This window comes from Vanessa cardui, chromosome 12 (genome assembly GCF_905220365.1).
Source record: "Vanessa cardui chromosome 12, ilVanCard2.1, whole genome shotgun sequence".
Lineage (NCBI taxonomy): Eukaryota > Metazoa > Arthropoda > Insecta > Lepidoptera > Nymphalidae > Vanessa > Vanessa cardui.
This window is the reverse complement of record NC_061134.1, coordinates 8732012-8747625: the sequence shown is the minus strand read 5'-3', so window position 1 is coordinate 8747625 and position 15614 is coordinate 8732012. Positions and strand designations below refer to the sequence as shown.

The following is a 15614-nucleotide window of genomic DNA, read 5'->3' as shown; positions in this document are numbered from 1 at the left end:
TTTTAGTGGCTCCAGTAAAAGCCTTATGCACTGAAAGACTATCTGAATGGTATCCAAAATTCAATAAATTAGGATTATTGTGTATTGAGGTAACTGGTGATACGGACGTCGAATTCCCACAGTTAAAGCCCTACAGGTTAGATTTATATGTTTTTGTCGTAATATTAATTTTATCCGTACGAAGACCAAACGAACAGCTAATATAATAATACATACGCGATTGCCGCGTCACGAGAGAAGGCCATAAGAATTAGGTTTATCATGAGCTTAAAAAGTCGAGAGTCGAGATGGCCTAGTAAGAGTCGAGATGGCCCAGTGGTTAGAACGCGTGAATCTTAACCGATGATTGCGGGTTTAAACCCAGGCAAGCACCGCTGATTCATGTGCTTAATTTGTCTTTATAATTCATCTCGTACTCGGCGATGAAGGAAAACATCGTGAGGAAACCTGCATGTGACAAATTTCATAGAAATTCTGCCACATGTGTATTCCACCAACCCGCATTGGAACAGCGTGGTGGAATATGTTCCAAACCTCTAAAGGAGAGGAGGCCTTTAGCCCAGCAGTGGGAATTTACAGGCTGTTGTTGTTTGTTGTTGAGCTTAAAAAAAGTGGTGAAGTGAAAAACGAGAAGAAACCTCGTTTACAATTGAAAAACTGCGACAATTGTGACGTTGCCAACTTGTATTGAGCGTCGAGAGACCTTCTACTCCAAAGAAGGGAGTCCTTAATCCAACAATAAGATATTAACAAGCTCATATATTACACGATGATAAGGATAGTTGCTTAATCTGCCCCTGAAAGGTATCCGGGGAGTACTGGATATACACAAACGAACACATTTTAATTAAAAATAAGATTACTTACAATTGTAATTATAATTATAATTTCCCAATGTATAGAATAATAATAACAACACCAGAAAAGTGGGACATGCTCACCCGTAGGTGGAAAGACCACCGATCTCTAGTCGAAGTTATCAAACTGTTCCTTATCGATGAAGTTCACATATTGAATGATGAAATACGCGGACCTGTTTTAGAAGCCGTCGTCAGTCGAATGAAAACTATTGAAGTAAGTTTGATGAAAAAAGATCGTGACCTACAAAAAAATTAGTAATTATCCTCGTCTTTCGTGCCTTAAGGGACTTATTTATGTATAGTACGACACAAATTAGATGTAGCATTGGAAAATGGAATGGAATGAAAATAAAACCGATTACTGCCGATTGACACAACCAATAGAAATAGCTCCCTATCGCGCCATTCGACGCTATTCGTCGCTATAGATTCAAGCGTCAGAGAAAGCAAGTGCATGTAAATCTACGCGTCAAATTGACGAATATATAAGGTCATATGATATGATATATATACAAGTTATTACGTTTGTGCAAAGATCATATTCGCGTGAGAAATAAATATTGATAATTTGGGATATGATGTACTCAATTCGGATGTGATCGGTTTTACGAATTTTGCCGTTTAATTTCGCCTTTAAGTTGTGTCGTACTATAAGTGACTATTTTTATAGGTACGCAAATGGTCTTCTATATGGTTAGTGATCATATCAGCCCATATACATTGGCGTTGTGAGAAATATTAAACACCTATCAAATCGCCAATGCGCAACCAACTTTGGGAACTAAGATGTTATGTCCCTTGTGCCTGTAGTTACGCTGGCTCAGTCACCCTTTCAATTGGAACACAACAATACTGAGTACTGCTTCGCTATAGAATAACTGATGACTCAGTGGTGCCTACCCAAATGGCCTTTGCAAATTCCTACCACCATATTTTAAAACAAGTTATACGCTAATTTTCTTATATAATTTTCGTTTTCGCACAAGTAGTCATCGGCACAATCAGCCCATCGTTTAGAGAAACTCAAAGCGCAATACGAAGGAACAAATTCGACAAGTTCGGTATCAGCGGCTAAGATAAGATTCGTAGCAGTATCTGCTACCATTAGTAATCCTGATGACGTCGTGACCTGGCTCGGAACCGCTGATCGACAGGCTGTTTATTATAAGTAATAATTTGGAAAATAATGTACATAATATTTTTATAATTACATTTTCCTGGTTCTTCTCTATAGTGGCGTAGTTATCGTAGGGCAAGTGGTGCAGTGCACCATGGCCCCGGACTTCATAGGGCCCTGTAAACTAAACCTAAAGCTTCTGAAGCTAGAAAAACACGAACCTGCGCACAAGATTTCTTATTTGATATCTATAATTTTAAAGGGTAATTATTAGTTAGAGGGATGGGAAAGAGGGGGTGAGGGCCCGATTATTTTTCTATGGACCGCGGACCCTTCTTCACCTAGCTACGCCACTGGCTCTGGTTACGGCCACGCCGATCGTTTTTGAGTGAGACGTACAATTGTACGATGTTGTGCAGAATTGTTCCAGTTGTTATTTGTTTCCCAATTTATTTATTTTGGAAAATTTTAACCCAACATGGTACAATTGAGCTCTGTATTTCTTCATCTTTAAGAAAAGAGTTCAGACGCAGGACTAACGACAAACTCCGAACTGCTTCTGTAAAGTTCGTCAATTAAAACCATTTTGGATTTTTAAGTATTTTATTAAATTAAGATCATTAATTTTAAAAAAAGGTATGAGAGATTCTTTCTTTCTCTCTACGAAGTGTGGAGACTGGAGTGACTAGTTTAAGGATGTCTTAGTCAATTCGATTTTATAGTTTTTTTGCTTCTACCCGTTTTTAAGACAGCAACGCATTTTCTACTGGTATTTATGATGGAAACGTTGGATAAATATTTTCCACATGTGTAAAATTTTTACTTTTTAGTGCATATTAATTTGTTTTGAAATAGTGTTTCGTTTGAAGTTCATTAATTCGGAGTTGAATGAAGTCGGTTTTTCTTTTTGTTTCAATTTTTAATATAATTAATTCGGAGACATTTATATATTTTGATTTTCGTTTTTACTAGATTCGGAGACGAGTGTCGACCCGTTAAATTAAAACGCATTGTAGAAGGGTATCCGTGTGCGGACGGGACGAGCATATTTAAGTTCGATATCGTACTTAATTATAAGCTTTGGCCAATCATCCAGAAATATCACAATGGGAAACCTACTTTGGTAATTATTATTATATTTTTAATCTAAAATATCGGTAAAGGCAGTTTTCGAAGGTATCTTAAATAAGACACGCGTGTTTTTAAAATTTATTTTATTTATGTGAAAATTTTGGTAAAATTTAAGAATGCGGTTTACAGACAGAGTCTTGACAGAGTCTTTTGTTTTCCACAGTTCATATTATATCTACAGTTTATTTTTTTGCACTAAAATATCCTAGGATTTATTAGTTTGACTAAATGACCAATTTTGACGCTTGTGTTGAATTTCTTTATTTTTTCGTGATTTTGTAATATCACTTAATTAATATTCTTAGGTGAATAATCCTATGATAGTTAGCATGCTCGAATAAGTATTGTTTCATTTGATTTATTATTGGTTTAAAACAAAATATGTCTTTGAATATATTCTCAAATAACTGAACAAACCACAATTAAAAAAATCAGCAATAAGATCAAATTATTTTGGTGTAAAAGATAGAAGTAGAAGGAACCTTTGATCTTTATTAAATGTTCCGGGCTTTGGTTATAATTATAAAACTTTAGTATTATCAGTTCACTCTTAATTTAGATATTCTGCAATACAAGAAAGAGTGTAGTCTTAACCGCGGAGACGTTAGCTAAAGAAATAACGGTAAGCTTTAGCCCTGAACAGAAGATGAAATTGACAACACTCGCGTCTACTATAAAGACTAAGAAAATTCAGGTATTTATCATAAATCATAAAAAAAACACATTTCAATTGTTTTTGAAATTCGTGAAGTGTTTTGTAGAATAATTAAACGAGTTTATAAAAATAAAACTTTAGGTTTCTATGATTGGAATATACTAAATTAAAAATTTTCACATGTGCCACCTGGTGGTAAGTAGTCACCACCGCCCATTGGCAATGGCACTGTAAGAATATTAACCATTCCTTAAATCGCCAATGCGCCACCAACCCTGGGAACTAAGATGTTATGTCCCTTCCTTGATTATGTAACACTGGCTCGATCATCCTTCGAATCGGAACACAACAATACTGGTTACTGTTATTTAGCGTTAAAATATTTGATGACCAAATAAATATTTAATAATTTTACTGTTTCATGCCAAATGGCCAAACCATTGGACCAACGTCCTACATTATGTAATATTTTAAATGTATATTACTTTATAGTGTTTTGCTATTAAATATTTCTATCGCTGATGCATTAGAAAAATTCTTCCCCAGTCATTGATCCTGTGCGGTGTGGGATGTCACCACGCCGGCTTACTTTTCGAAGAGCGGATGAACATAGAGCATGCGTTTCGGAACAGAGACCTGCCTATACTAATTACCACAACTACTTTAGGTAAAGTGTATACAACATGGTTATTTGAGTATATTTCGACGGCGGTTTTTTCAAAAAACTTGGGCTTTTTCGAGAAAAAGTCTCCATATTTCTTAAAGGCAGACAACCCGTTGTAGATGCCCATGGGAGGTGGTAGTCACTTTTCTGTTTGCCACAAAAAACTAGTAATATACAAATATTTAATTGTCATTTATCCGATGATTTTTTTAAAGTTGCATTTAACAGTTTAACAAACAAATGATTATGAATAGACAACAAAAAATCTACTTACTGTTTAAACAATATAAAAATAATAAAATTTATTAACTAATCATAAAACATTACTTTTACAAAAATACTTTTAACATTACGGTTTTTTAATACGGGATATTTAGGTACCATGTTTTATTTTTAACTGGTGGAGCTCGATATTTCGAAATTATTTACTAATTTCTTGTTCACGAGACATTCGTTTTGTATTTTGGTTGTTTTTATTGTTAAATAACTGTAATTAAAATGAATGAATTATACTTTATTGAACAACACAAACAAAAAACAAAAAAAAAGAAAATAACACAAAACTAATAAAATACAAAAATAGATTAAAAGTGTTGTACAACGGGCGGACTTATGGCTTATTAGCCATCTCTTCCAGACAACCCAATCAGAGGGAGATTTCTAATAATAAAGATAACCATGATAATTCAAAATCTTATACTTTTAACAGTTCCCTAATTTAGAATTGCATAATCCAATTATATAATGCGGATATATAAGACGGTACGGAGTCCCGTTACATGGTTAAGCATTTCAGTTTCCCAAAGATTATTCGTTGATAGTCGGTACCGTACGACTCGTACGAGCGCAGGATAACGTACGTCACGTCTTCGACCTCATGCTTTGGTTGCGCCGCTCTCGCTAAAAGACATTCGCAAATCGCGCCTTTATTCAAGAATTTTACAATATCAAATCTCTTACAACTTCAAGCGATTATACTTCTTATTTCAATGTCATAAGCTCTTATATTGTATGAAAGATGAAAGAGGATATTAATATACATTTCGGTATATCATCATCTTCTCGATCACAGATAAGGTTGAGACTGGGACGCGACGTGACGTCGCTTGAAACGCAACGGTTCGAAGAACGGAAACCGTTGCATTTTGATAATATTCCCAGAAATTTGCTTCCGTATTTCATAAAACACACGTAAAGCCTTTCACTGTAAAAGTTTTATCATTTAAGATACATATTAATAGATTAAACATGAACAAATAGTATCTGCGTATTGAGTTCAATTTGAATGTGGATTACTCTCGAATTTGAATTTAAATACAATTTTTTTTTAAATGATTGTTATTCTTACAATAAATCGATTTTGATCATGTTGGAACTATTCTTAACCTACCACAAAAAACGAAATAAAAACGCATTTAAAATATTTACAACTTGGCTCAATACTCAAAAAAATATTATTTTTGATAAAAAAATAACAAGATTTAGCAAAAAAGAACTAAATTTATTCGATTAGTTTAACGTTCCGTTTTTACGCAGCAATGGGGGTTAATCTCCCAGCACATCTCGTCATTATCAAAAATACTCAGCAATACGTCAATGGAGCTTATCAGGTATGCAGTCACTCTTATTTATTTACAAACATACAGAACATTTTTTTTTACTTATTATAGTAGTGTTATCATTTTGTGTAAGACAAGGCAATAATTGAGAAAATGTCTATTGCGCACACAAAAGCATCTAAAGGCGGGACTTACTTACTGAAGTTAGCTGTCAGGTGTTAGGTAAAAAGCCTATGTCCATTCTCGGGGTATAATTTTCCTTCATATCTAATTTTACCTAATTAGGTTTAGTAGCTTGGCCGTGTAAGAGCAACACGCAGACAGAGTTACTTTCTCATTAAAAGTATCTCCAAATATCAGTAATACATATTGCATTGTTCCGGTTTTAAACGAGCGAGGCTAATAACAGGCATAATTATTCATGTAACATCTTAGATCTAATAGTAAGCTGCTCATCGACAGTATAATAGTTCTTTACTTATAGTGTCAATGTCTGTATAACCTACTACTTACGGTCAGCCGTCAAGTGTCAAGTTTTTGCCTCACTGTTCTAAAGAAAAAAAACATGGAGTCGATTTCATTGGACGGAGGGCTTAAGATAATTAGATAACTTTTGTTTTGGTTTTTATGACGTCATTGGTCAAGATCCTATCCGATGTGGAGCATTCGACAAAAAAATGTTAGCGAAGTTATATTTGGAATTTTAGACGTAAAATGTATATAATAATATTTTAATTATGTAGTATATTCTTATAATATGTATATTAATTAAGAACTGTTTCTGTATTGTCTGTAGCCAAGCTGTTAGCAAGTCGCACAGAATATGAAAATCGAATTTTTTTTTTCTTTTTCTATGGTATAGGTTGGCGAACGAGCATATGTGCCACCTGATGATAATTGGTCACCATCACCCCTAGACAATGACGCTGTAAGAAATATTAACTATTCCTTACGTCGTCAATGTGCCACCAACCTTGGGAACTAAGATGTTATGTCCCTTGTGCCTGTAGTTACACTGGCTCACTCACCCTTCAAACCGGAACACAACAATACTGAGTACTGTTATTTGGCGGTAGAATAACTGGTGAGTGGGTGGTACCTACCCAGGCGGGCTTGAACAAAGCCCTACCACCAAGAATATTTTATTTTTACTACTCTTGCCTGCCTACTATTGAAATTCAATTTATTTAAGATTATGCAATAATATATGTATTATTATAGAGCGTAATTCAGTAAAGGTGTCTTAACTTTCATACGTAACGCGAAACGTAGATAGTTTCTGCGGTCGCAGTTTGTCAATAACCAACTAATAACACATGTTGCGTTGCTTTCTCACGATAAGTCTTATCTCAAAACATGAAATGTACCACATTTATGTTAACATTATTCAATTAAAATTATATGTTTTATTTACACAAGAATTATCAACATGAAAGCCTTAATTATATACAAATAAAAATGAAATATATAACAAATCGTGACCTCGTGGAATGCTGGCAAAAAGGCTAGGAGCATTTCCTCGTTGAATCACAATTCCGATCCTCTGGGCAAAAAATGAACCAACTCTATTGTTATCAGTGGAGCCAATAAGGCTATGTGTTATACTTTTAATTAAGGTTTTTTCACTTCTATTCTCAAGTCCAATTGTTGATATATGGATCAATTGTTCGCCTGTTTGTGGTTTGAGACGCTTTCTTATGTCGATTCATGTAGCGTCCCACATGAGAGCTCTTTTTCGTTCCCATGAAACTAATATCAGTTCACCAAGACCCGAAAACTTTTATCTCATCAAAAATTCGCGTTTAAAATGAGATGTAAGTTAGTGTGTGTTAGGTTTCACGTCTTAAGTACTCATGACGATCATGAAATTATATAAAATATTGCCAGGGGTCCAACAAAAGGGCTTGGAGTACCTAACACCTGTATATAAAACCCCTATAAAAACAGTCAAAGGCACTGTTAGAAACAAATTGTGCTATACTGTATGTTTTCTACAAAGTATTATTTATTCGTCAAATATACAATACATAAGCTTGTTTAGTTCTAGGATTTGCAACAATAAACTTGAAAATTTTGTAGCGATAATTGCGACTGTAATTGCACGTTGTAAATGACGTAATGTTTTAGTCCTTGCGAAGACGCAACGGCAATATTGTGAGTGAATGTCTGAGTAGAGATGAGCATTTAAAGTTTAACATTTTAACGAATCCTATAGGAGTACAGCATTAGCACCATCCTCCAAATGGTGGGTCGCGCGGGCAGACCGCAATACGACACCGAGGCCACCGCCGTTATTATGACAAGATTACAAGACAAGGTGAGTGTTAAGAATGTCAACTTTAAAAAATATATGTTTTGTGAAATATGATTGTATTCGAACTGAGATCGTTGTAACATTAAGCGCTGCCTCAAAATCAGATAAGTACCACTGAATTTCATGGGCATTATTTTTTTTCCAATTAATTTCGTACTAGAGAACCTAAAATAAACGAAAAAACCATTATGTGTCGAATGAAAATCTATATAGGTTATCCACCAAATATTTTTCACTAGTGTGGTGGAAAAAGCTCCACTTTCTTCATTAGGATAGAAAGAAGGCTTTAGCTCAGAAGTGGGCCACCTTTTTCGTTTCTTTCTTCTTTTTCCGTTCTTTTTTCTTTATGAACGTACACTCATACCTTACTATCTTCCTACCTATCGTCTTTATGATATTGTTTTGATGTAATGCACAATTTTGTGCACGAGTAATGGAGCGCAATTTACTCAATTTCGATTCGACCAGTTAATCAAACCAGACCAAACGACAGATACGACAACATAGAGATATACAAGATAAAATATTCAAAGTCTGATATTGAATTGACGCAATTTCGTTTGTAGAGACCTTAAATTAATGGTATTTATTAAGGATTCAAAGGATATTTTTGGAACTTGGGATGTGAAAGGAATAAAGGCAGTTTAGTGAAATAGTTTTGAATACATTAATAAAAATATCTGGACGGGCTTTGTGCAAATCCACTTATCACATATTCTATCGTCAAACAACAATATCTATTATTATTGTATTTCGGCTTGAAGGGTAAGTAAGCCAGTGTAACTACACATGTACGACACAAGGGACTTACAAGGTTGTTGGCGTATTATGATGTAAGGAATCGTTATAATTTCTTGCAGTAGGTATATAAGTACGGGCAGCGGTGACCACTTATCTTCATTTGGCCCGTTTACCCGTCCGTTTATCAATAATATAAAACAATCTTTATATACAAAGCTATTGGCTAATCATATGGAATGTTTAAACGTAAGGTCCATAATCCTTTACTCCTTTGATTGGGTAAAAAGTAAGTAAAGTAAAGTAACAGCCTGTACATTTCCCACTACTGAGATAAGGCCTCCTCTTCCAATAAGGAGAGGGTTTGGAACATATTCCACCACGCTGTTCCAATGCGGGTTGGTGGAATGCACATGTGGCAGAATTTCGATGAAATTAGAAACATGCAGGTTTTCTCACGATGTTTTCCTTCACCGCCGAGCACGAGATGAATTATAAAGACAAATTAAGCACATGAATCAGCGGTGCTTGCCTGGGTTTGAACCCGCAATCATCGGTTAAGATGCACGCGTTCTAACCACTGGGCCATCTCGACTCTTGATTGGGTATACGCGGTATTTGAGGAACGAGATTAAAACACTACCAATTTTCTATTAATTAGTATCAACGCCTGTATCGACAGATGTACGTTATTCGTAGAGCAACGAATAAATACTTCATGATCATCAAGATGTGAAATAAAATCATACTAATTAACAATTTTAATAGCCGCGGAAGTAATTAGGTTGATATTTTGCACCGAAATTGTATTCGTTTTGCATTATTATTTAAGAAAATTCGTTTTTTACTTATATGTTTTTATAACGCATTATTAAAATACTATATATATTTTCAAAAAAAAAAAACAACATTAAAATTTATTGTTTTAAAACTTCGTAATACTCATACATCCAAGTTATTAGAATTATTCAAATTTATTTATTTATGCCAAATATTTGATACAAGTAATGTTAGTTATAATATATGAAGCATATGAAAAATAAATAAAATTAATTTAATTGGACCTCCAAGTTTTAATTAATGGATATTACTATTGTTAAAAATAGTTTGTACGTCTATGGCTTAAGGAAATACTGTTTATAATTCAAATGAAAGAATAGTTTCAGTTTAAAAGTAATAACCAACTTGACGAATAACACAATTTATATGATGACGATTTAGCTCATTTTTTATTCGATTATATATCTAAAAAATTCTAATGCTTCTTTGGTTTATTTGATTTGATTACATTAAGAATATTAACTAAGCTATTGCCAACGTCTAAAAAGTTTGTAAAATGCGAATTGGTTAGTACATTAAAAATAAATATAAACCATTCGTTTTGTATCAAAATGTTTATTTCTTAAAAACTTACATAAAATAAGAATATTTAAACTAGGACGTAAAAAAAGGAAATAGGTCTGTGCTAAACCATAAACGATTGTACTATGTACATGCAAAAGGCGATTGTGACGGTCAAACCAACCTTACAAAATATTCACAATGATCTATATGATAATAATTATAATCACAGGATTGGTAACTTGCCTGATATGTTTAATATAAGACAAACACATTTCGCAGATAATTTTGGAAGCTTATTCGTAGAAAACTAAGCTTATCAAAACTATTATTGCTTATTTACAAAATTAACGAAAACAGTATAAAAAATCGCGATAACATAACATTGTTATTTTGATCTTTAAATCGTGTTTTTACTTAACAAAAATAAATAAAAAAAAACGCTGCATAATTTTCTTTTGAGACAGTTTTCGACTATGGATATGAGTTATGATATCAAATATTATTTTAATAATATTGTCTTATTTGAACACAAAGTTATGGCAACACCTGGCCCATATGTAAAAATTCTTATAAGTTTGTACATATCGATAAAGTCCTATATAATATAAATTACAAACATTTACAGTTGTTTCACAAATTTTCATTCACGCATTTTCCTTTACTACCGACCTACTTCCTTTTGCCAAATGGATTAGCGTTTTCCTCGAACTTGATCGTTGGGACGAAACCACTGTCGCCCTCTACTGTATATTCAACGCTCATGAGACGACCGTCAGGAAGGAGAACTCGGTAGCCACCAATGACCTTGCCTTGTGCGTCTCCTGCTTCATTCGCTCCAAAGTAGAGCAGTTTCTCTTGATCTTCTACATCGTATTTATATTCATACTGAAAAATAATTTATTATGAAACAGCATCTCTTGTATTTATTACATAATATATACTAAAAACACGATTTTATTGATTCCTTTATGGGGTTAATATATTATTATAGATAGAAGAACTGTTATTATGTTCAAGATAAAAAAAGTTTGTAATATACGCATTTCTAAAGTCCAATGTCATATATGAATGAACAATACGTATTACCAAAACTGTCAATGAATATAAACGACATACCTACCTACTACTATTACGAAAGAAGCGTTACGAAATACTTACGCGCGTTTAGTATTTATAAAAGTAAAAACATTGAACTGACAATTACTTTTGGTATTTACATTATGTTTAAAATAAATTAAATTTATATTCGTCTTAGAAACAATGGTATTGAATTGAATTCTTTATTGTTTAATGTTACTAATGATAAAGATTAGATATAGTCAGAGAGCGCGCACAAAGGCGGTTGGACGCAATAGCGTTTAATTAGGGTACTCAGTCGTAAGTTCACATCGTTAGCATAATGCCTGAGATGCCTCCGATAGTAATTCGAGGTACAAGATTAGTGCGCTATGAATGGGTAAACCTGTTAATTGTAGTTTTAAGAGTCAATCTGGTCCTTACCTTAATGATATATAAACTTTAGTCATGTGAATTGAGTATGGTATTGTTTTTGATTAGCTATTAATTAAGTAGGTAAATAGAATTTTATTGTGTGCAAAATGAATGTAATAATAATTGAGATACTAACTGGCATTGGTGGATAATTCTCTTCTTGCGGCGCTGGCGCAGGCGCAGGCGCAGATGATACGTGTACGCTGACACACACCAACACGACAGCACACGCTAACCACTGTACGGACGTCATCTGCGAATAAATTTTATACATTTAAAGATGGTTTCTTGTACTTAAATTTGTTTTACCTGTGTAGCATTCACAGATTAAGTTAATAATTTATAATTTGCCTAATTTTTTTTATATATACTATGGATGACAAATGGGGTTCCATAAAATATAGTATAGTAAGTCCACTTCAGAAAAAAATGGACGTTTTATTATTATTTTCTTTATAAACTTATCTAATAATAAGAACCGGATGTTAATGCTATTTACGATTTATTCATTATTGTTTTATTCATGACTTTTTTTTAATAAAAAAAATAATCGTTGTTGACATCTTTGTTTATGGCCATTTAACCCGATAGTTGGATAATTATTACGGAATATTATTATATGAAACATAATATATAACTACATTGTATGTAATGCAACACCTATTGCTAGCTTCTCGTGTAAATTAATTAGGTCGTTTAAGAAATATCATTACATATTTAATGATAACAACAAATGTAATTGACATGGAATCTTTTATAAATAAAACATTGATGTAATACCTACATTAAAATTAATATATATGTAGGTATATATTGCAAGAATGTGTTTTATTGCTTGTTTTAAAATGTAAAGTGTATTATTATCATTTGTCAGTATAATTACTTCAATTTAAGTATAAGATGCAATTTATAAAAGCGCTTATTCGTATTCCCGCGTCTTAGTTTCTTTCATTTTAAACTTGTGTGCGTGTATCACCACAAGTTCTATAATCAAGCTAAACGATTTAAAGCATGACATTTTTGATTCTATACATATTTTATGACTGGATATATTATATCGATATGTATAGTTTTGGTTTCTTATTAACAATGTGATGACTCTTGAAATATATGAAAAATGCAGCTACCCTACGCGGTTTCACCCGTTATAAAATTTGGATAAATTTGTTTTCACCGTATTTTATATTAAACCTTGGTGTTATAGTAGCGTCGATACGCTTTTCATTTAGTAAACAAAATACAATCGCATCATTTTCCAAATCGAACTATTAAATACCTTTGATTAGAGAAATAGATTTATATAAATGAATAGTATACACAGATTAATGTATCCGTAAAAACCTAAGCGTCTCATCGCATTAACGACACGAATATTTAAACTAAAATCAACGAATTGAAATTGAAATATGATAATAGCGATCAATTAGACATTAGCGAAGTGTTTGAGGTCGCAATCTGCATAAAAAATCGGTATGTCAATAATTGACTTTTGTTTGGCCTCGCGTGATCGATTCCTGCGGGAAAATTATCTTTGTCTCGATATCGTTGCAGACATGTGATTGCGAAGCTAATTATTATGTGGTTTTTCTTAGAGCCACGATAGGAGAACTCGAATTATTATTTCTACAATTAATAATATTTTAACAATGGAAGTTAGATACTTCTCGTAGTGCTTATGTTTTAATATACTTTTTATTTTGATTATAATGAAGTTAGAAATCTTAGCCCATTTGTCGAATTTATTGCTAAATATTTTACCTACAAAAGATACATCTTATTTTATTGTTAAATTTGTATTTATTTTTTATTCCTATATACCTTCACATTTTTAGTGTATAAGTGAATTGTTTTATTATTATTATATTTTTGTCAATCGACATATCTTACAAATTCATGGGCAATATAAACATATATTATAATCCTTTATTATTGACCTAAACTATGCTATGCTATGTTACATTGTGATAAGTTATTTTTATTTGTAACCTTTTCTTTAGTGCATTTGATCGTTGATGAGTCGTACGCGTCAAATTAATAGTTGCTATGCTCTTACGCGTATAACTGCGGTTCACAAGTTACCGAAGCGTAAAGGCAATTGCCTTAAATAACTACTTTGTTTGTAATAACATTCGAACGTATCGTTAAAGAAAATAAGATGCTTCTTCGTAAATACGACAAATAATCCATTATAATTACCCTTTCGTACTAAATAACTCTAGATATGAACAATAGGCTGTAGAATTTCAGTGTCAAAGTTTTTATTACACATTTCAATGGCATGCGACACTTCGGATCTTGTAATAGTGACCCACATTCACACCTTTTTGCGAATATACAGGAACGAACAATTGGCTTAATGATTTAAGCAATTGATAGCTATCACAATATTACAATAAAAATAATGTGATTACGAACGTTAGCGTTTGAAAATAATATCCAAAGCGAACGTTTTGTATTTTACGAATATATATCTCCGAAACTCCTTTGTGAGATATTGACATACATCGATGTTTCTTTTAATGTTAAAATACTTTACTAGACAATGGTGATTCCTTTACATTATATTATAGTATAATAAGACTATTTGTAACAAGATAAATCGAACTGCAAATAATTGTAACACATTTAAAGTGATAGAGTTCTAAATCAAGGCTTATACTCCATATGATGATTAGTGCAACTATGGATTCATTGAAGTTAATCTTATTTGTAAATATTATTATAGAATCTTCTAAGAATAACATCATATAAATAAAAAACTATAAATAAATACTAAATGATATGAATTGCATTATTTTTCGAAAAAAAAAATGACACAAAAAATATGATTCCCACACATGTATTTTCGGTGGGAAATTCATCTAAGCACAAGGTCAGAGTTCTATTTAACATTAAAGATAATTGTATTAAAACTCGTTAGTAGTACAATATAAATTTATTGACATCAAAAAAATATTTATTTTAGTAAAATATAAACTTACCGTATATACTCAAAAGCACACACAAACACTAAATACGATATGAATGAGACGATAGTGCCTTAAGCGTGCTTCAAGTCGACTGATGTCGCGCCCCTACCTCGTTCTACATTTATATAGTCACCCTGCAGCTTCCCAGGCATCGAGAAGATGCTGCAATATCTCCATAACGTAGCAAAACCTCCACACATGCACGGCTAGCATCTAACGCACTATATCGGACGCTATTGGATTTTTTAAGGACATGTTTTTTAATTATGCTTATAAAAACAAAATAGGATTTTGATTACAAAATATAGTATATTTATAAATAAAATTTTAACAAAAAGAAAAACCGACTTCAAACAAAACACTATTTTAAAACAAATAAAAATGCACTAAAAATGCACTGATTGTTGAAGCGGGTACCCGTGGCTGACACCGACTCCAAATATAGCAATAATTATAACTACATTATATACTAGTCAAAACAAAATAAGGGCCGCTTGTTTATTTTGACGTTTGAAGCGATCTAATAAATTTTAAGCTATCGGTACCGGTTAAGTTTTTTTTGTGGCGTTACATTAAGTGTTGACAAAAAATATGAGAGTATATCACTTACTTAATTTTTGAACTGGGTAGAATATGAATTTTTTTTCGAAGTCACTAAAAATTACCGTATTTGAAGTCGATTTTTTGAGCCATTTAAAGTGTCAAGTTCTTCGTGAACTGCAGGAATTCTTTTCGTTAGTGCGTGATTATCATTTTGAAAGAACAATGCCAA

At 32.6% G+C, this 15614-nt stretch overlaps 2 protein-coding genes across 2 annotated transcripts in view; one reads left to right on the top strand and one right to left on the bottom strand.

Annotated features, from left to right (window-relative positions):
- Positions 1-15614, top strand: part of LOC124534178 (probable ATP-dependent DNA helicase HFM1) — a 39110-nt gene that overhangs the window by 1717 nt on the left and 21779 nt on the right. The window contains exons 5-12 of the mRNA XM_047109888.1: positions 7-136; positions 903-1074; positions 1850-2028; positions 2950-3100; positions 3668-3802; positions 4310-4430; positions 5964-6037; positions 8202-8303. Of these exons, the coding sequence (XP_046965844.1) occupies positions 7-136; positions 903-1074; positions 1850-2028; positions 2950-3100; positions 3668-3802; positions 4310-4430; positions 5964-6037; positions 8202-8303 (1064 nt within the window). The remainder of the gene's footprint in view (positions 1-6; positions 137-902; positions 1075-1849; positions 2029-2949; positions 3101-3667; positions 3803-4309; positions 4431-5963; positions 6038-8201; positions 8304-15614) is intronic.
- LOC124534024 (cuticle protein 10.9-like) lies at positions 10418-14974 on the bottom strand. Its single transcript, XM_047109647.1, has 3 exons — positions 14855-14974; positions 12010-12126; positions 10418-11267 (listed from the first exon to the last, which is right to left on the bottom strand). The coding sequence occupies exons 2-3, from the start codon at positions 12124-12126 to the stop codon at positions 11052-11054; spliced, it is 333 nt and encodes a 110-aa protein (XP_046965603.1). The 5' UTR covers positions 14855-14974; the 3' UTR covers positions 10418-11051.

Excerpts from the sequence above, each read along its gene's own strand:
- LOC124534024 (XM_047109647.1), bottom strand. The coding sequence starts at position 12,126 with ATGACGTCCGTACAGTGGTTAGCGTGTGCTGTCGTGTTGGTGTGTGTC. Across the intron at positions 11,268-12,009 it reads AGAATTATCCACCAATGCCA|TATGAATATAAATACGATGT; the intron begins GTTAGTATCTCA and ends ATTATTTTTCAG.